The sequence below is a fragment of the Chiloscyllium plagiosum genome, unplaced genomic scaffold, assembly GCF_037043375.1.
Source record: "Chiloscyllium plagiosum isolate Xiang-an unplaced genomic scaffold, Cpla_swu_hap1 HiC_scaffold_19, whole genome shotgun sequence".
NCBI lineage: Eukaryota > Metazoa > Chordata > Chondrichthyes > Orectolobiformes > Hemiscylliidae > Chiloscyllium > Chiloscyllium plagiosum.
The window spans coordinates 22,027,119-22,049,652 of record NW_028270157.1 but is presented as its reverse complement, the minus strand read 5'-3'; the positions used below and the strand labels follow the sequence as shown (position 1 = coordinate 22,049,652).

The window sequence follows — 22,534 nt, the reverse complement described above, 5'->3', positions numbered from 1 at the left end:
CAGACCAGGTAAGGATGACAGTTACCTTCCCTGAAGAGTGTTAGACAACAAGATAGGTTTTTCTGACAATCAACAATGGCTTTTCATGGTCATCATTCGACTCTTATTTCCAGTTTTTTTAAATTGAATTCACATTCCACCATCTGCCACAGCTGGATTTGAACTCTCATTCCCAGAACATTAGCTGGGTCTCTAGATTAATAATCTAGCGATAATACCCCACTTGACTCCCCACTTGGTCATGGGATGTACAGGGTTAAAGGGAAAGTGTAAAGGGATGGGTCTGGGTAGGATGCTCTTTGGAGGGTTGTTGTGGACTCGATGGGCTAAATGATCTGCTTCCACTCTGTAGAGTTTCTGTGATTTATTGACAGCCAGTAAAAGGGAACATAGAAAAAAACAATACAAGTTAGGGTTCACCTTGACAATGCAAACCAAATGCTGGCACTATAATGAAAGATCACTAAACATTCCATGATCGATCGTCTGCTGCATCCAACTCTCATCCATTGGAACTGAGTGTCAATGAGGTGCTGTCTGGCTTGTTGACCCAATGCAGCTGAGCTTTATCTTGGACAACCTCAGCTTCCTCCTTTCCAATGTCCTCCTCCTCCTCTGGAAGTGTACTCCCATTCACTCAGTTCTTCAGGATCCAGCAGAATATGCCAGGATGATATGGTACACTCTGTCTGGATTGTACTCATGGGGCAGCCCACACAGATTGGACTGATCTATCCTGTGGAACCACATCTTCAACAGCCCCATTATCTGCTCCATCACATCCCTAGTCAAAGTGTGGCTGGTATTGTATCTGAACTCACCTCAGTCAGAGAGTTCTCAATGGTTATGACCATGGCCATATTGAATAACCTTTGTACCCCAGTAGAGCACATGGACCCTCAAACACACCAGGTACACAAGCGTGCACCATGATGTGGGAATTATGACAGCTGCCAGGGTAGCAGGCACACACCTCAGGAAGTGGCAACATGATCACAGATTATCTCAATGTTTATCAAATAAATTCCATTCTTGTTGATCAATTCCACTGCATTTGCAACAGCCCTCACAATGTCAAATGCGTGCAGTCAATGGCACACTGCACATGGGGGACACAGCCAGGTTCCAGAATCCAACGGCCTGGGCTGCAGCACTGACCTCGAAATGGGGAAATGAAATGAAATGGTGTGATCTTGCACAGATGGAATTAGTCAGCTTCCTGATGCATGTATGTGTATGTATGACTGAGAGATCCCACACAAATCACCTGTCACACCCTGAAAAGTAGAGTTAAAGTTAAAATCACATCAGTCCTGATCTTATTGAGTGGTGGTGCAGCTTCAAAGGACTGACTCTTGTTCCTTGTTTGTACATTCATAAGTGAAGAACCTGGAAAAAAGAGATTGAAGAGCAGAAAGTCCTGGCAAGCCAAAAGGGTCACCTGATTCAACCCTATAGAACTGGTGCTAGTAAACTGTGGTTCCCAGTTCCACCCTGACCCCCTCCACCCCCATAAAACAAATGTTGTTTCGTTGGTCTGTGTCTGTCTCTATGTGTATGTAGGGTTTTAAAAGGGATGTAGTCTATTAACAAGTAGAGCCACATGTTGCTAGTTCAGCGGTGTTTACTCGTGACTAGAATTTGCTTATTTGTAATGAACTGTAGTTCTTAGTAAGTACAGGAACCCAGCCAGTATTTATGATTAACTTAATTCCATCAGACAAGTAAACCAGGGACTTTGCCTATTTTTATTAATTTTTGTGGTAACTCTGGGGAATAGTGGGGCATTAGAATCAGTGAACATTCCCAAGTGAATCATTACAATAGAGGGATAGAAATGGGCAATCTTAATGATGGTGTGAATATACTGTCAGACATTTATCCTTGGGTCAAATGTAACAAAAAGATTGGTTTAATTTCAAGCTATTGCCGAAAAGTGGGCAAGACGTAATAGTTAGGGAACGGAGTTTGGAGAGAGTACTGAAAATAATGGTTTTAATCCTCCCAGTGGAAATCACAATGAGTGATTGTTCCTCTCCCAACCTGCCCCTATCCACAGGTGGATTTGAGAATCAGAAAACATCCTGCCCCATGTCCCCTCGTTCTAGATGTTCCAGCCAGGGGAATCAGCTTCTCATTGCCTACCCTATCAATTAATAGATTACCTGTAGTGAGTTAACACTAATGCCTGCACTGCTTTTCCATTCTAAAATTCATCTGCTTTCCTGTTGCATAATATGGATACTTTGTATTGCTTCAAGCTAGCACTGTTTGCAAAAAAAAAAGAATCTTCAACCAAATCTTTGCATGGAAACAAAAATTCTAGCTTTCTGAAAACATGAGCAGGAATTGCATTGGATAGTCAAACAAACAGAAGTGGAATCAGTTTTAGTGCTTTTGAAAATGAAAATTTAAACATCTTCAAAGTAGATTGTTTATAAGCATTCTAATTTCTCAGAACTTTAGATTGGAATTGCATGACAGTTGCTATGCAAAATTAGAAGCACAAACCTCAAGATAAAAGTGTTGACAAGTACTGCTCCCATCTGAGAAACAATATCAATATTACTTCCACTTAATTTTGTACGGAACATTGGCAGTAACGTTTCTACAATCCATCAAGATGGTGATTTCCTTCCCTAGAAACACAATATAATCAAATAGGAACTCAAGAGACATTTTATGTGCAGAAGAAGTAAGATACTGATAATTAACATTGCAGGCATAGCTCTAACAGCAGGAAACACGTTTTATGTTCTAATCTGCTCAGGAAGAGGTTTCATAATCAGTCTTACCTAGAGGTATGCAGATGCATTTTAATTGCAATTCAACATTTAACCTTTCCATCCTCAAAAAGGTATCAGCCATTTCCTGTTTTGTGATAATTACCGAGGCAACTGTTTGTAATTTGCAACATTTATGCTTGTCACAGACTTCGCCCTGTTCATCTTCCAGTGTGAATTGAAGGTCATTTCAAAAGCTAACAGAGATTAATCAAATATTTAAAACCCATGCCCTTGTTTAGTGTCTCATGTTGCATCCAATTCTAAATTTCAAACTTCAACAAATCAAGTAATGTTTAAGACGTAAAAATAGAAAGTGCTCAAGAAACTCAGCAGGTCTGGCGGCATCTGTGCGGAGAGAAACAGAGTTAACCTTTTGAGTTCTCTTGCTCTGACCACTTTCTGATTTCACTTCCAATCTCCAGCAAGTACTTTGCAAGTATTCCCGACAAGTTACATTAATATCTTCCTGCAGAGCAAACGGATGTATTTGTTTTAAAGACTAAAAGACAAAAGACATTAATACCTATCTGTAGATCAAACTGATGTGTTTGTTCTGAAGGCTTAAAGACAAATGTTTATGGCCATCAGTTTTGACTCTGTAGTGCTAATCGAGACAGCTTTTCTGTAAGCCTGGGCAGACAAAGATGGCAGCCAAAGCACTGTAGCAGAGTGGGTCCAGTATGATGTCTGTTGTTGGTGTGCTGAAGAAATGTTGGAATTGAAATATTACTGAATGTTTTCTACAAGGCAGGCAGAATAATAATTGACCTTTAACAATTGTCAGTAGAAAGCCTGCTGGGCATGTGCGTGTTGATACTGGCTGTTTGAGGCTGCAATACAATGGTTAGAGGGACATTTTCTTGGATGTTTTTGTGGATGGCAAATGGTATATCCTCAGTCATTTATGGCTGTATAACATGGTGCACCATTTCCTTGAAAGGACTTGAGACACTAGCAGAGTTGGTCCTTACTGAACCCCTTGTACTGCCCCCTGTTATAAATAACCTTTTCCTGTCTATTTGAGAGGAAGAACATTAGTGAGTGTTCTGCAAAATGTTTGAGGTGATTTTGCTGTCATAGCTGACTGGATGTGGGAGCTACAAGAGGAGCCTTGCAGTATTGGTATTTGTGTGAGAATGAGGTGAAGCAGTTAAGTGGTAGGTAGGCATGACCCTAATTGTTAGGGATTGCTGAAGGATGAATAATGAGGATATTGCACATGAAGTAGTGTGAAAGATTGATGGTGTGTGGGGATGTGTTGTTTTGGAAGATGCAATGGCTAGCTTTGACTATTCTCATGTAAGGTGACTCCAGGTCCTTAGGGTCAGACACCTAGATCTGTCTTTAGCCACCCAGTCTTTTGACTTTTCAGGTATACCTTGAGGGCCACATGGCCCCCTGCAGAAACATGCCATCTCTCCTTATTTTGATCCCCTGGGCTAACACTCTGGTCTGTTGCTTCATTGGAAGTGTCGAGCCATCTATCAACATCATCACTAACATTTCAACCAGTTATAGCAGGCTGAACGCACTTCCTGATTTAAGAGGGGTCAGCTGCTTTTTAAGAAATGCTGTGAATGCATATTTTGTGAACCTGGCAGCTAGCACTAGGCTGTTCTTTACAAATGTGTTGTCAGGAAAGGCCTACACCCACTTACGGGCCACATTCAAGTTGCAGCTCTTCATATCATTGATTCCTTTCAGCAAGCTCGAACTAAATTAACTAAATAAATTGTTAGTGTAAAGGGTAAATGTTAAAGAACATTCTTCATGCAACAGAAGTTTTCAATTGCGAAATTCACCTGGAAGTAATGAAACAAATGGACAGTAATTGTTCATCATCTTCAAATGAAAGTTTCATAACTTCTCCTTCATGAAACCTGTTTTTTTGTTGCGCCAAATACTTCAAATCTCCTGAGCACTTCTGAAATTCTACATTTTGAGCATTGGAGACATTGTTAGCAGCTAACCAGGGTCCTTGATCAAAACATGAAATATGAAGTTTAACCTTAGCCTTTGGCAACATTTCTTCCTCTTACTTTGCCTCCTCCTCCTCTAACCAAAAAAAGGTTCTTTGAGTTGATTGGTCAGGGGACAAGTGTTTTCTTCTGTGTCTCATTTTTTCAGTGGTCTATTTGGGAATTTAGAACAGTGGGAATGGAGGTTAGGGCAGTTGAATGTTCCTCCTACAGAATGTGGGAGATAAGGGTCACCACTAGTGTCCTTGCTGACTTCATTTGTGGGAAGTGCACCCAACTTTAGCTCCTTGAGAACTGTGTTATGGAACTGGACCTGGAGCTAAATGAACTTTGGATCATATGGGAGGCGGAGGGGTTTTTTGAGAGGAGTTACAGGGTGGTAGTTACTCCACAGCCACCTGAAGAAGGTAGATGGGTTACCGTCAGGAATAGGAAAAGGAACCAGCAGGCAGTGCAAGGATCTCCTGCGGTGGTTCCCCTCAACAACAAGTATATCATTTTGGATATTATTGAGGGCGACGACTTACCAGGGGTAAGCAATGGGGCACAGGTCTCTGGTGCAGAGTCTGTGCCTGTTGCTCAGGGGGAAGAGGAGCAGAGCTTTAGTCATTGGGGACTTCATAGTTAGGGGGACAGATGGGAGGTTTTGTGGGAATAAGACACTCATTATTGGTGTGTTGCCTCCCATGTGCCAGCTTTGTGATGTCTCTGATCGTGGTTTGGGGATCTTTAAGGTAGAGGGGGTGCAGCCCCAAGTCGTGGTCCACATAGGCACCAACGACATAGGTAGGAAGAAAGGTGGGGATCTAAGGCAGAAATTCAGGGAGCTAAGGTGGAAGCTTAGAGCTAGAACAAACAGAATTGTTATCTTTGGTTTGTTGCCCGTGCCACGTGCTAGTGAAATGAGGAACAGGGAGAGGGCACAGCTGAACACATGGCTGCAGGGATGGTGCAGGAGGGAGGGCTTTAGATTCTTGGATTATTGGACTCTTTCTGGGGACCTCTACAAACAGGATGGTCTTTACCTGAACCAGAGAGGTACCAATATCCTGGGAGGGGGAAATTGCTGATGCTGTTTGGGGTGGGGGTTTAAACTAATGCAGCAGAGGGATGGGAACCTGAATTGTAGTTCCAGAGTAAAGGAGTTTGAGGGTAGCGAGGTCAGGGATAGGTTTACAAGGTCGCGAGAGGACACGGGCAATCAGGACCTTGGTTTGAAATACTTCAGTGCCAGGAGCATCTAGAATAAGGTGGGGGAACTTGCAGCATGGGTTGGTACCTGGGATTTCAATGTTGTGGCCATTTCAGAGACATGGCTAGAGGAGGGACAGGAATGGTTGTTGCAGATTCTGGGATTCAGATGTTTCAGCAAGAACAGAGAAGATGGTAAAAGGGTGAGGGGACGTGTAGCATTGTTAAGGTAGTATTACAAAGGCAGTAATACAGCAGCTGAGATAACTTTTGAGGGCTCATCCACTGAGATAGTTTGGGCTAAGGTTAGAAATAGGAAAGAAGAGGTCACTCTGTTGGGAGTTTTCTATAGGCCTCCAAACTGTTGCAGGGATGTAGAGGAAAGCAGAACAAAGATGACTCTCAATAGGAGCGAGAGGAACAGGGTAGTTTTTAATGAAGGACTGTAACTTCCCCAGTATTGACTGGGAATACTATAGTTCAAGTAGTTTAGATGGGTCAGTTTTTTTTTCAATGTGTGCAGGAGGGTTTTCTGACACAGTGTGTAGACAGCCCAACAAGGGGCGATGTCATATTGGGGTTGAGAGTGTGGTGCTGGAAAAGCACAGCAGGTCAGGCAGCATCAGAGGAGCAGGAGAATTGATGTTTCGGGCGAAAGCCCTTCATCAGTCCTCATCTCCTCCGTGATACCATATTGGACTTGGTACTGGGGAACGAACCAGGCCAAGTGTTAGATTTGGAGGTTGGTGAACACGTTGACAATAGTGACCACAATTCAGTTATGTTTACAAGAGCAATGGGCAGGGATAGGTATATATTGCAGGGAAAGAGGTATAACTGGGGGAAAGGCAATTATGATGCGATTAGGCTAGATTTAGGATGCATAGGATGGAGAAGGAAACTGCAGGGGATGGACGCATTTGAAATGTGGAGCTTATTCATGGAACAGCTACTGCGGGTCCTTGAGAAGTATATACCTGTCAGGCAGGGAGGTAGTTGTCGAGAGAAGGAGCCATGGTTTATTAAAGAAGTTGAAGCTGTTGTCAAGAAGAAGAAGAAGAAGAAGAAGGCTTATGTGAGGATGAGGTGTGAAGGCTCAGTTAGGGGGCTTGAGAGTTATAAGTTAGCCAGAAAAGATCTAAAGAGAGGGCTAAGAGTCAGGAGGGAACATGAGAAGATTTTGGTAGATAGGATCAAGGAAAACACTAAGGCTTTCTACAGGATATCAGGAATACAAGAATGACTAGAGTAAGATTAGGGCCAATCAAAGATAGGAGTGGGAAGTTGTGTGTGGAATCTGAGGACTTAGGGGAAATGCTTAAAGAATACTTTTTGTCAGTATTTACATTGGAAAAGGGCAATGTTAGTGTGAATACAGAGATACAGGCTACAGGATTAGATGGGATTGAGATTGACAAAGAGAAGGGTTTAGCAATTTTGGAAGATCTGAAAATAGATGAGACCCTGGGATGGGTGGGATTTATCCTCTGATTCTCCAGGGAGGAGATTGTAGAGCCTTTGGCTTTGATCCTAATGTCATCATTGTTGACAGGAGTAGTGCCAGAAGACTGGAGGATAGCAAATGTTGTTCCCTTACCTAAGAAGGGGAGTTGAGACTTACTTCGGTTGTGGGTAAAATATTGGAAAAGGATATAAGAGATAGGATTTATAATCATTGGGAAAGGGATAATTTGATTAGGGATAGTCAACATGGTTTTGTGAAGGGTAGGCCATGACTCACTAACCTTACTGAGTTCTTTGAGAAGGTGACAAAATAGGTGGATGAAGGTAAAGTGGTTGATATGATGTATATTGGCTTCAGTAAGGCATTTGATAAGGTTGCACATGGTAGGCTATTGCACAAAATACTGAGTTTCAGGATTGATGGTGATTTAGTGGTTTGGATCAGAAATTGGCTAGCTGAAAGAAGACAGAGGTTGGTGGTTGATGGAAATATTCATCATGGTGCTCAGTTACCAGTGGTGTGCCGCAAGGATTTGTTTTAGGGCCACTTCTGTTTGTCATTTTTATAAATGATTTGGATGTGGGTGTAGAAGGATGGGTTAATCAGATGACACTAAGGTAGGCAGAGTTGTGTATAGTGCCGATGGATGTTGTGGGTTACAGAGACACATAGATACGATGAAGAGCTGGGCTGAGAAGTGGCAAATGGAGTTTAATGCCGAAAAGTGTGAGGTGATTCACTTTGGAAGAAGTAACAGGAATGCAGAGTACTCAGCTAATGGTAAAATTCTTGGCAGTGTAGATGAACAGAGAGATCTTGGAGTCCAGGTGCATAAATCCCTATAAGTTGCCTCCCAGGTTGATAGGGTTATTAAGAAGGCATATGGTGTGTTGGCGTTTATTGGTAGGGGATTGTGTTTTGGAGCCACATGGTCATGCTTCAGCTGTACAAGACACTGGTAAGGCCACACCTGAAGTGTTGTGTACTGGTCACTGCATTATAGGAAGGATGTGGAAATGTTGGAAAGGGTTCAGAGGAGATTTACTAGGATGTTGCCTGGTATGGAAGGAAGGTCTTACAAGAAAAGGCTGAGGGAACTGACGCTGTTATCCTTGGAGAGAAGAAGGTTGAGAGGTGACTTAATCGAGACATATAAGATGATCAGAGAGTTAGATAGGGTGAACAGTTTTTCTTGGATGGTGAAAGCAACAATGAGGGGACATAGCTTTAAGTTGAGGGATGATAGATTTAGGACAGATATCAGGGGTACATTTTGTACTCAGAGAGTGGTAAGGGCATGGAACGACCTGCCTGAAATAGTAGTAAACTTGCCGATGTTAAGGGCATTTAAATAGACATTGGACATACATATGGATAATAATGGAACGGTGTAGGTTAGATGGGCATCTGATTAATTTCACAGGTTAGCACAACAGCGAGGGCTGAAGGGCCTATACTGCACTATAACGTTCTATGTGCTATGTACTTCTTATACTAATAATTTCATTGCTGTGGTCAAGTTGAACCTTTTGTTTTATCTTCTAAGATACATATGATCCACAAATGATCATACCTACCTTTGAAACATAATCATTAAATTTGAGTTAATTCTTTTTATGACCCTAAACCTTAAGTTCCTCACTAAGAAATACAGGTTAGCTTTAAGTTAAATAATGCAGCCACCCATGAAATGCATCTTATCAATGAACAGCCTATTTTGAACTGACTGTATTTGGAGATCAATCCAAGGATGGAGTAGCGTGAAGATTTTAATGTTAATGTTCATTTTTGAGATCTATCCAATTTAATATCCCTCAGTTATGTTTCAATTGAATTTATTCCCTTTTTTTAATATGTTCTATTTTAGATGTCTTAAGTATTGCACTATGTTCTGCAGCATTTTTCAGGTAAGAAAAAGACCTAATAAAATCCTCAAGAAATTATTCATTGTCATCTTTACTGAAGTTTTTCTTGTCCTTTTTTCCAGGCTATACAAATGGATGTAAAAAAGTTGAACATCACCTTACTTCGGATATTCCGTGAAGGAATAGCTGCAGCCTTGGGTCTTTTACCACAGCAAGTACATATTAATCATCTGAATGTAAGTTACCTTCCAGCCACTGAAAACCAATGAGCAATTACGTCTGTAGCATCCATCACATTAGTTCTTTCGTCTGGTTTAAAAGGAAGTGTTATGATAGACGACATGGCCTCATTTGTAAACATGTAAAAGGTGTAAATATTATCACAGTATTACTTTGCACCAAAGTTGCATTTTTCCAAAATAAAAGGTAAAGCTTTTTCTTTGATAAATCTTACACTGTCGTAATTCATCAAAAGCTTATTAGTTACCACTGATAAATACAAATATTTGCGAATATACCGTGGCTCTCTTTTTAATGTGCACAAATGTCCTACATAATGTTGAAGGACAAGTTAAGAGCTTACAGCAGAGTCACATTCAATATTATTGGCAATTACTTGAAACTGAGAGAAAAGCTAATGAAGACAGATAAGAGCGAATGGATCCCAAATGTGCAGTCACACCAGCAGCTTTCTGAAACATGCTGTAATACTCCATTTTCCATTCTCCCTCCTGTTTCCTTGGCTTTTATAGTTTGTCGGCTATAAATTCTGATTAAATTCTCACAAATGGGGACCAAGTGATAAATAAATGAGTCCTGAAACACTGCCGGTTTCTTTTATTTGATTTTGTTTTGAATATTTGTGTAACAATTCAGATGCTGTCCAGCAGATTACATTAATATTAAACATATTGATATATTAAATGCTTGCTAAAAGGAAAAGAAAACATATACAAATTACACAGCTAAGCAACTTATTAGGTAGATGAAATTTTATTCTTCCCGCACGTATAATGCAGAAATGAGCTAAGAGTTGTGCAGATTATTTAACCAGGAATACCCTTGTCACCTTTGATTTTTATATTTGGAAAATGAAACAGGACAAGACGAACTGCATTGAATTTTATATATCTTCAGTGAATGAAAGAAGTGCCACATTAGATCCAATACCTTCGGATGAAGTGATGCAATCGCTCAATGTAAATATGCTGCACCAAAGTCTGTCAGAGTTTGGCATAACACAGGTTACACCTGAGGTAAGCAATTGTTCACTGTTTATTGTCTCAATTAAAGAATATAAACAGATCTGCACCTATTTGGAAGATTTCATGGTTGTGCGAGATGTGTCTCAGCTTAGCTGAGCTGTAAACCTGACTGAAGGTGAAACTTCAGTTTATCCTAATAAAAGCTGATAAAGGAAAACAAATGATAATTGTGTGGCAGGCAGCAGAATATCTGAACAACAAATAACACTGTTAATCCATTCAGGTTTTGTTTACATGGAGCCTTGACAATTGTTATTCTACAGTGCTGTAAAATATGCCTTGCAGACAAGACTGGCTTGATTAAAGTCTAGAAAGGTTGATAGATTTGTTTTGCTATTTCATGCTTTTTTCTTCATTAATTGATAATCTTTTTTGTGGATGGAATAATGATTTTACTATAGCATGTGACTAAAACTGTCACAGAACAATGACCCAGAATGAAGTGAATTCCAAGAATAGCAAATGTTTCTTCGTAATGCTTACGTTTTTTTGGTAGCTTTTTCTTTGCTCTTGAGGATGAAAAGAAATGAGCAGGAGAGGGACCAGAATGGGAGAAGGCAATTTAAATGATCCATGAGATTTCTTTTGTCTGGCAGTCCCTATGTTTACGATCAGAGAGATTTGTGGTGCTGGAAAAGCACAGCAGGTCAGGCAGCATCCGAGGAGCAGGAGAATCGATGTTTCGGACATAAACCCTTCATCAGGAATGAGGCTTTTGGGCTAGGGGCTGAGAGATAAGTGGGAGGGGGGCTGGGGGGGAAGGTAGTTGAGAATGCAACTGGTAGATGAAGTTGGGGGAGAAGGTGATAGGTCACAGAGAAGGGTGGAGCAGATAGATGGGAAAGACAATGGACAGGTCAAGAGGGCGGTGCCGAGTTGGAGGCTTGGGTCTGGGATAGGTAGGGGGGAGGAGAATGAAGAAACTGGTGAAATTCATTGATCTCCAGCACTTGCAGTCCTCACTTTCTCTTTTCAGAGAGACTTGTTTGCTGTGTTCTGAGATACTAGATCACAGTTAAAAGCTTCTATCCACATATGCCACTCCTAAACAGGACACAACTGATCCATGTGCAAAGTGAAATTCTCGATGTTGGACCCCAACCATGTGTTTATTTCCTAATATAAATTTTTGAGACACCCATTGTAGATTTGACGACCCTGATTGCAGCCTCGCTCGGTAGGCTACTTTGAAAACAAGATCCAGATGTGGTCAAACTAGTGATTCCTATGTCATTGATTGCAGGCTGCCACCAGAAAAAGTAGGTTTTGTAAGAAACTAGGAGAAATGGAAGTAATTATTTCACATTAATTCCAGATAAAAATCAGAAGCCATTGTTGAAAAACAATTGCAAGAGCTCTAGATTGCCTCCCTTGCTCTCCTGTTTGCTCTCTTCCCCCATTTCCTCATCACCACATCCTAACTCTCCTTATCCCTTTCAATACACAAACATCCATTCCCCCCAACCTCCAAGCCTGCCCAAGGGTTGTTGACAACAACTAGTGACCTGAAGATGTCCAGCATGTGTCTGTAGTTCACAGGTCCAAGGTAAATTGAGGCCTATGTTTAGAACCAATATGCTACCATTGTTTAACCATTATGCATTCAAACCTGCCATGAATGCAGAGCAGGTTTAGCCTATTCCAGCTTCCATTTCTTATGATCTTACTGACAAAATAGGAATCAATCAATGAATAAATAAGTGGAGCAGCAGGCACCACTTAATAGCTTGATAAAGCAACATGCACCAGCAAGTTAATAGCAACACAAACAGATCAGGCACAAACAAATTAAATTTAAGGAGGTGCCTATGAATCAAATTCATTCGGTAATGGGATCAGAAGCAAAGGAATAAACTGTTGGAGCAGGGGGCACCTGTACATTAATAAATTAACAAGACAGAGGGCATCATTAAATCAGTACAACCATAGAACAGCAGGCATACCAACACATGGAATATAGTAACAGAGATTCCGGTAAATTACTGCAGCACCAGTCATACCAATACATCAGTAATGGAAAGCCTAAAAAAAAATGAATGTAGCAGTAAATTACTTAATTTATACAGCAGTGGGTACTCCATCAAATAAAAAATTCAAGATAAGTAAACAATAGTGAATTTAAAAATAGTTAAGCTCACAACCTCTAAATTAATGAACTTTCAATATTTATCATTGATATTAAATTAAAAATTAAACTAAGTATGTCATAAAAATGTGGTTTATTGATAGATGTTGCTAGCTTCTAAGCAATTTTGCATTTGCACATTCTCAAGGGCAATAATAGGGATCAGCAATAAATGATGGACCAGCCAGAAAAAAAACACAAAACCTGTGAGTGGCACATACTGATCCAACTCATCCTGTATTCTCCAAATGCAGCTCCAATATGACTATTATGTTCATTTCCAAGAAGTACGAGTATTTTACTGGTTTTCCCCTCTTCTCTAGCTAACAATGCCAACATCCGTGAACCAGTAAAAATAGATTCAAAGTTCAACTCTCAATTTCAGTTGACTGTGCCAAACTAAAAATGACAAAAATAAAGAAATTCAGTGATGGTCCCTTCCAACATGATGTTTAGTAAATACAGGGCAACCTCAGTTATTCGAACAACACGTGCGATGACTATTTTGTTCAGATAATTAGATGTTCAGGTAATCGAATATTCGGATAACACAGATTACCCAAGCATTAGGATCTTGAGATTTCGTTCAGATAATCCAAAATTTGGATAATTGATGTTCAGATAACCGAGGGTGTACTGTGATTGAGTGTAAGCAATAATTAAGAGAATTCTGGTTGATGGAGTTGATTAATTACAGTGTGGAAACAGGCCCTTCGGCCCCACAAGTCCACACTGCCCCGCCGAAGCACAACCCACCCATACCCCTATATTTACCCCTTACCTAACACTACGGGCAATTTAGCATGGCCAATTCACCTGACCTGCACATCTTTGGACTGTGGGAGGAAATCAGAGCACCCGGAGGAAACCCACGCAGACATGGGGAGAACATGCAAACTCCACACAATCAGTCGCCTGAGGCGGGAATTGAACCCGGGTCTCTGGCGCTGTGAGGCAGCAGTGCTAACCACTGTGCCACCGTGCTGCACAATTAATCTTGATTTCTTGTGGTTGTGTGCACGAATCTTGTCTGCATTTCTGCTCATTTTAACTCTTGCAGAATGGAAGATCACAAAATGTTGATTAGTTGACGATTGTGTACCAGATTCTGGATCAGTGGTGCTGGAAGAGCACAAGCAATTCAGGCAGCATCCAACGAGCAGCAAAATCGACGTTTCGGGCAAAAGCCCTTCATCAGGAATAAAGGCAGAGAGCCTGAAGCGTGGAGAGATAAGCTAGGGGAGGGTGGGGGTGGGGAGAGAGTAGCGTAGAGTACAATGGGTGAGTGGGGGAGGAGATGAAGGTGATAGGTCAGGGAGGAGAGGGTGGAGTGGATAGGTGGAAAAGGAGCTAGGCAGGTCGGACAAGTCCGGACAAGTCAAGGGGACAGTGCGGAGCTGGAAGTTTGAAACTAGGATGAGGTGGGGGAAGGGGAAACGAGGAAGCTGTTGAAGTCCACATTGATGCCTTGGGATTGAAGTGTTCCTTGTGTACCAAAGCTGACCTGATGCTTGTCAAGCAGGTTTTTGTTTGGCAACTTTGTTTGAAGCTTGAATCCTGGCAGAGTTTCATAGGTTTGTTGTTTTTTGCTAAATTGTATTCAGGCAGAGTTGTAGACTTAGAGGTTTGTAAAGGGCATTTGTTTTACAGGTTTGTTAGCAGGATATGTGTATCGCTGACTAGGTCAGCATATATCACCTATCCTAACTTCCCATGAAAATGTATTGGTCAATAGTCTGCATGGTGAAGTAATCTCTACATCATCTAGCCATAACTGTAACATGCATGTTTTCCACAAACAACAGATTTTTAAACTCTAGAAGGAGAATGAGATTCAGAAAGGAGTGAAATTAATAAATAAAATGAAAAGAGGAAGTTGAAAACTTTTTTTTGTTATTCTATGGGATGTGAGTATCACTGACAAGGCCAGCATTTATTACCGATGCCTGATTGCCTTTGAGAAGGTGGCAAGGTTCTGCCTTCTTGAACTGCTTCAGTGCATCTCAAGCAGGTACACCATAGTGCTGTTCGGAAAGGAATTCCAGTGGTTTGACTCAGCGAAGTAGAAGGAACAATCATATTGTTCCAAATCAGGATGATACCTGGTTTTGAGGGTAACTCCTTTCCTAAAAGCACTCTGGTGTACTTGCATAAGATGTAATGAAGCAGTTCAAGAAGGCAGTACTGTCCGATAGTAGTGGGTTGCAATGCTCTTATACCTTGCTGCTGCCACTGCAAGTCGATGGTGGAGGGAGTGTATGTCAAAGGCTGTCTGCAAGATTTCCTGCAGAAGATTTTATGGAGGTGCAAGTGGCCCCAACAATCATCCACTCACCTGATTAAATGCCACCCTGACACCAAACTCAACACAGGGGAGACCTTAAGCTCTGTCTCGTGTGTGCATTCCAGAATTCTTCCTTCAGATGCTATTTTGTTGTTCAGCCAAAACACAAAATTATGACAAATGAACTGGGATGTAAGGAACTCATCTCCTGATTATCCATAAGCTTCATCTGCACTTTGTGAGGATTAGCAGCGATATTTTTCTCTGTATTCCAGTGCTATAATTTATCTGTTTATCTTCTGAGCACTGTCAATTCTGGGTTTAAACCTGATGTTTAGCAAACTCTAAATTTCCTAAAAGGTAAGAGAAAAGATTTGTTGAAGAACTACAGGCAGTATATCCAAATAAAGCATGAGATCTAAGTTACAGACACCATTTTTGACCCAACACAGATATGCAACACTAACGCATATAATAAAGTCACTAGATGCAACAAACCTTTTGCACTTGTATATGAGACTTCTATCACACACTACAAAAGAGCCAAGTACTTTAAAAATTGATCACACCGTTACATAGCTTTGTAATTTTGTACTCGTCTGCTGGTGGTTTATTACAACAGGGTAACATTCGGAAGGATGGAGTTGATATCATCAGCATCACTGCCCCTCGATTCAAGGATGACATCTGCTCAGTATTACAAATTTTGGCCAAGGGTTTTCATTTCATTGAACCAGTCTCTTCTTTCCACCTCATTGTAAAGGCATTTGAATTCAAAGCATGACTTACTTACCTTGATGGACAAATAAACAGCAATGTTCTTCGTCATTACATCAGCACTTATACCCGTTTTGAACTGATGAGTCTGATGTCAGACAAACCATAAGGACATTAGAGGTCGAATTTTCACAGTACATCCGCTTTCATAAAAAGAGCATTTTTGATTTGATGGCAGCAGTGTCCATTGTTTTATGACATAGCTGAGAAGAGCCATTTGCAAACACATTTGTTACAATTAATTTCAACAACTTATCACTGAGACTATTTAACAAATCACATTATGTAGGCGGTGAGAGAAAAGACTGAAAATAATTTTGTTTTGAAGCATACAACTTCATTGACTGTCTGTCAGCAGGAGAAGTGATGGGTACAAATTGCACTCAGGATTGTGCTTGTGCTCAGAAGTGTGTTTGATTAGCTTCTGTTCAAACTCATTTACAAATAATGAATGTAAAATCTGCTATTGAACAGAGCAATTGACCAGCATTTTGACCATAACTTCAAAAAAGAAGTTGCACTTAAAACCATCTTTGATAAATTTAAGAGTGTTAACCTGGTGTCATTTATTAATCGAGTTGAAAGTGGGTTTAATGAGTCTCTAGTCCGTCACTTGATTTTAAATATTTGAAAATGAATTTATAGAAAAACTCTGTTAAAATGTTCACTGCTATTTATCATAAGAGAAATGAAGGTTTTTTTAACTACCTAGTTTGACTTATCAAGAGTGTGAAATATAGGTTGTAAATGTCCGAGGTTCAACTCTGCCTGCCATGAATCACTCAAGTTTATTCAGTCTGGCAATGCAATAAACTGGCCTTGGTATGCATGAGTTAGGGAAGGAAACCTTTAGCTGGTATTTCCACTCTAAGTTGTTGTTAGACAAAAAATACTTGATGTGGGCATACGTTGCTATTGTGTTTGGGAAGGATTGGACTTGGCTATGAACAGTTGAGATACACCAACCAGGAAGGGTTTTTTATGAATAACCAGTCTGTGTCAATTGGCAACACAAAGTCACTGAATTGCAGTATGCAAGAGCTGCCTGTTATCTTCTGTTTTTAATTTCTGTTCCACTAAGCCCTGCTTAAAAAGCTTGCATGGATGCTCATCTAGAACTCCTCAAATAATGAAACAAGAACAATGTTGAGAAATTGGGCTAATAAGCAGTGAGTAACATTGGTGCTGCCCAAATGCAAAGGGAAGGCTATCTCCCAACACAGCAGATCCTAACCATGCCCCATTGATAACCAATAGTGTTACCATACATTCTCCACCAACAACACGGAGGCTCAGTGGTTAGCACTGCTGCCTCACAGCGTCAGGAACTCGGATTCGATTCCAGACATGGATGACTGACTGTGTGGAGTTTGCACACTCTCCCCATGGGTTTCCTCCAGGTGCTCTGGTTTCCTCCCACAGTCCAAAAGTGTGCAAGTTGGGTGAATTGGCCATGCTAAATTGCCCGTACTATTCAGGGATGTGTAGGTTAGGTGCATTAGTCAAGGGAAATGTAGAGCAATAGGGTAGGGAAATAGATCTGGGTGGATTACTCTTCAGAGGGTCAATGTGGACTTGTTTAACCAAGTGTCCTGTTTCCACACTGTAGAAATTCTGTGATGATTCTATGAACATTCTGGAGCTCACCATTGACCAGGAAAATCAGCACAAGCCACATAATACTACGGTTACTAATGCAATTTGGAAGCTGCGTATTCTACAGCAAGTAATTCAACTCCTGATTCCCCAAATTCTGTCCACCAACTACAGGGCACAATTTAGCAAATTCTTCACCAACCTGGAGGAGAGTAACTACAACATTCAGGAAGCTCAATGACATCCATTGTCACCCTATCCACCACCTAAACAGTCACCCTCTCCACCACTGGGGCAAGGTGCGGGAACAACTCAAAGTTATTTTATTCCCTTACCTTAATTTTTTCCACCTAGAAAGACAAGCAAAGCAGAAGCTTGGGCACACCCATCATCTCTGAGCTCTTCTCTAAATCTTACATGCCTTGAATTGGTGCTTTGTCATCAATAGGTCAAAAAACCTGGAGCTCCCAACCTAACAGAATTCTGACTGTACCTCAGCCAACACGGACTGCAGCTCAGCATGACTTTCTCAAGGCAGAGGTGGGTACTGCAGATGCTGGAGATTAGAGTGGAAGGGCTTTTGCCCTAAACGTCGATTTTTCCTGCTCCTCAGATGCTGCATGACTTTCTCAAGGGCAATTACATGGCAATAAACATCGTCACTACCAATGAAGAAAACCTCCCAGGAAAAAAGTGTAAAAAGATATTCTCTTTGCCTGTTTAAAACAGCATGCTGATGCTCACATGATGTGATCACATTTAAAATCCCACTGCATGTGATTTTGGTGTATTCTTACAAACTAAAGCCAACAAGGAGTCAATACCCAAGTCAAAGGAAATGGAAAGAGGAATGAACTGATGGGATAAGGAGGAAGGAAAAGGATGAATATTAACTACAATCGAATTTGCTTGCTAAAAACCTGCAATATCAGACTTCACAGCTGCTGCAGGAGGAACTTGTGTGATGTCCATGAAATCAATTTAAAGAATCATATTTTAAGAGTCAGGTGTTCTTCTCACAAAAAAGGCATTGAAACCGTTTAAGTAATTTTCATCATGTGTGATTAAACCAGTTTTTGTCCCTGACAGATTTGACTTTATTTGAAATGGCAGAAAAATATTCAAATTCTATTTCAGAAACAGATTAGTAAATATTTTTGATAAGTGCACCTGTCCTAATTGTTTTTGTGGTTTGAACTTTGACATGGTGGATATATTACAGGTAAACTGTAGTGAAAGAAAATGTAAAGCATAACGGATATTTAGCAATCTGCACTAATGTCAATTTTTTGCTTCCTTTCAGAAAAAAATTGTGCATGGAGAACATGGGAGGGATGGGATTTGGAATAAAGAAGGAGTCTATGCTGTGGTTATCTTCCTCACTGCCTTTGTTATTGTCATTACATGTTTAATGGTAAGATTCTTTATCTTAATTGTGCATTTTGCAATTAAATGGCATATTCTGGTTTGAAAAACTACTCAAGTCTTTTGTGGTTGTAATTAGTGCTTATTGTGTAATTTACATGATTAATCACACATGTACATTAATAATTTCTTTCATACTGCTGTTTTGAGAGAAGTTTCTGCATGTCTTTTCTATATATGTGCTTAGGAATGTTCAAAACTGTCTTCTATGAAAATTGTGAGTCAATAAAAATATCTAATTGATTTTCACTTAAAGGCTTTGGGGTGGCAACTTGTCTTGAACTTAAACACAACATAGTATCAGGTTCTGCATAAACGTCATCCAATCCTTCAACAAGTTGTCCAAGTTGAATTTCACCTCCTTTGCATTTTAAACATTTCAGTGCTATGGCTCCAAGATCCTACTATTTGGTGGAAAAGACAGTAGGAAGGAGAAAGTTGAAATGTATGGTCCGGTATTATAACAGGAACTGGGTGGCATAAGGGATAGTTTTTATTGGTGATGGTGGTGGTGATTAGATGGTTTCTGCAGGAGCAGGAATATTGAGCGAGAGATCATGAAAGGGCTGATATCATGGGGGGACATTTGAGGAAGGAGAAAGGGGCTGCCAGTGGAAAAGGATAAGGCATCAATCGTTATTGGAGGAAAGTGTGTTTTAAACAGGGAGTGTAGAGGGTGAAAGAATGAAGGGAAAAAATTTAGACCCACCATCTTTTTCAAAATTGTTTTTCAACAGAAGACCTTTCAGAGGATGGACTGGGAGGGATCCTGAGCTCTGTTTGTATGTGTTCCTGTACAACTCAAGCACACCCAACTGAAAGAAATGAAACAGGAACTGAAAAATATTATTATGTGAGTGCTTAGTTAAGGCCTTTTCTGAAGGCATGCCTTCACTGAAGAATAAAGGCAAAGAGACTCTTTCAGCTCTAAACATCAACATCCCAACCATGTCCCATTATTCATTCACTTTTGACCAGGAGGGTAGCTAAGAATCAACAGTGTAATGGTGTTGAGGTTATCCACATTCATATCACAGGAACATTTACGGCCTGTACATCTGAAAGTTCAGGAGAAGGGGATGAAACTAACACATAGGCTATAGATTCTCAGGGAATGGATAATGAAAGCCACCAAGTGTCAGCCAGTACTACCACATACTTGGAAAGCAATGTAAAGATCAAGGCCACAGTGGAGAAATTCAGTCATGGGTCATTGAGGAATTACTTTATCATATAGACATAGCAGTAGGGCAGACTTTCAACCAAGACAGGAGCAGCTTGATACAAGCCCAAAAGGGTGCTTGGCAATACCAAAGTCTCAACTGGAAAATGTGCATCTCATTCCTGATATTTCCTCATGTACTTCAATGCCAAATGTTTGACCACCTTAACCAACAGGTATACTAGATTTTCAAAGGTTGAGACCATGCACCCAGAATGACTCCAAAGCTCTTTAATCTTTCTCTTCCTACTCTTATCTTGCTGTCACCTTGGCAGCCGCAGCTGTGTTTGAGGAATGCTGTACATTGCTTTGCCATGTTGAATTTTGTGGGCATTCTATATTGAGCCTAGAGAGCATCCTGCCTGCTGTGCGTCTCCTGCAAATGAGTTGCTGCAACCTCCTTGGCCTATCCTAATGGAAAGGTTTGGGTCTCTGGTAGAGGGCAAGTGGGGCCACAAATCACTTCCTAAGATTCCAGTCCTCTTTGCTTGCCTGTCACTCCACCTCCTTGTTGGTGCAAAATGGCATCTCCCTCTCTCATTTGCACTGGGCTCAGTAACAGTCCTCTGATAGTCAGAGCCCTTGATTGTCTCTTCCTTCTTCAGCTATGGTCAGTGCTGTGCCCACTAGAATGTGACCCTGAGCCATCTATAGATAGCTCAGAAGTGAATGACTCTGCGTTTATGGAGGATGGGAGGGAAGGCCTTAATGGTGCATCCTCAGAGCCTCATGAGTGCTCTTCCTCCAAGCTTTGCTGTGAAGGGTCAGTAGAGATGAGCCTAAGGGCTGGGGCTATTTTTCTTTTGGCCCTGCTTTGAAGTTGATCTGGAGACCGCACCAAAAATGGGAAATTTGCTGTTGCTATTCGGGTGGGTTTAAACTAGCTCAGCAAGGGGATGGGAACCTGAGGTGTAGTTCCAGGGCACAGGAGGATGAGAGTAGGAAGGGCATGGTCAGGATTTCATGGTCACAGGAATGTGCTGGCAGACAGCAAGTTGGTTTGTAGTGTGTCTACTTCAATGCCAGAAGTATCCGAAATAAGGTAGGTGATCTTGCAGCATGGATAGGTACCTGGGACTTCGATATTATGGCCATTTCAGAGACTTGGATAGAGCAGGGTTAGGAATGGATGTTGCAGGTTCCAGGGTTTAGATCTTCCATTAAGAACAGGGAAAAGGATAAAAGAAGGGGAGGGGCGGCCTTGTTAGTCAAGGACAGTATAACGGCAGCTGAAAGAATTTTTGACGAGGACTTGTCTACTGAGGTGGTATGGCCTGAGGTTAGAAACAGGAGAGGAGAGGTCACACTGCTTGGAGTTTTTTATATGCCTCCGCAGAGCTCCAGGGATGTGGAGAGGATCGACAAAACGATTCTGGGTTGGAGTGAAAGGAACAGGGTGGTCATTATGGGGGTCTTTAACTTCCCCAAAATTGACTGGAAATGCTATAACTTTATTTGTCCAATGTGTGCAGGACGGTTTCCTGACACAGTATGTTGAAGGGCTAACGAGAGGAGGCCACACTAGATCTGGTGCTTGGTAATGAACCAGGCCAGGTGTTTGATTTAGTTGTAGGTGAGCACTTTGGAGAGAGTAACCATAATACAGTTACATTTAGTTTAGCGATGGAAAGGGATGGATACATGCCGCAGGGCAAGAGTTATCGATGGCGGAACGGCAATTATAATGTAATTAGGCAAGATTTATGATGCATAGAATGGGTAGCAAAATGCAGGGATGGGGACAATCGAAATGTGGAGCTGGTTTAAGGAACAGATATTGCGTGTCCTTGACAGGTATGTCCCTGTCAGGCATGGAGGAAGTGATAAGGTAAGGGAACCATGGTTTACTAAAGAAATTGCATTTCTAGTTAAGCGGGAGAAGGTGGATTATGTGACATTGAGACGAGATGGTTCAGGTGAGGCGATGAAGAGTTACAGATTAGCTAGGAAGGATTTAAAGAGAGAGAGTTAAGAAGAGTAAGGAGAGGACATGAGCAGTCTTTAGCAGGTAGAATAAAGGAGAACCTTAAAGCTTTCTATAGGTATGTGAGGAATAAAAGGATGACTAGGGTAGGAATAGGGCCAGACAAAGACAGAAATGGGAAGTTGTGTGTGGACCCTGTGGAGATCGGAGAGGTGCTAAACAAATATTTCTCATCTGTTTTCACTCAGGAAAAGGAGAATACTTTAGAGGAGAAGAATGAGATACGGGATATTAGACTAAAAAGAATCAAGGTTAGTAAGGAAAAGGTATTATCAATTATAGAAGGAATGAAAGTAGACAAGTCTCCTGGGATGGATAGGATTTATCCAAAGATTCTCTGGGAAGCTAGGGAGGAGATGTTAGAGCCTTTGGCCTTGATCTTTCAGTCTTCATTGTCTACAGGTTTAGTACCAGAGGACTGGAGGATTACACATGTTGTGTCCTTGTTCAAGAAGGGCAGTAGAGATGACCCAGATGAGCCTTACGTCTGTTGTAGGCAAAGGTTTGGAAAGGATTATACGAGATAGGATTTATAATCATCTAACAAGCAACAATTTGATTGCAGATGGT

General features: G+C 41.1%; 1 protein-coding gene across 2 annotated transcripts in view; it reads left to right on the top strand.

The window, feature by feature from the left end:
* The window catches only part of LOC122559762 (receptor-type tyrosine-protein phosphatase R-like), a 213,992-nt gene that overhangs the window by 39,630 nt on the left and 151,828 nt on the right, over nt 1-22,534 (top strand). The window contains exons 3-6 of one of the 2 annotated variants that reach the window (XM_043709749.2): nt 9,409-9,522; nt 10,387-10,542; nt 18,637-18,747; nt 22,153-22,215. In XM_043709749.2, the coding sequence (XP_043565684.2) occupies nt 9,409-9,522; nt 10,387-10,542; nt 18,637-18,747; nt 22,153-22,215 (444 nt within the window). The remainder of the gene's footprint in view (nt 1-9,408; nt 9,523-10,386; nt 10,543-18,636; nt 18,748-22,152; nt 22,216-22,534) is intronic. The other variant, XM_043709751.2, reaches the window with a different exon arrangement.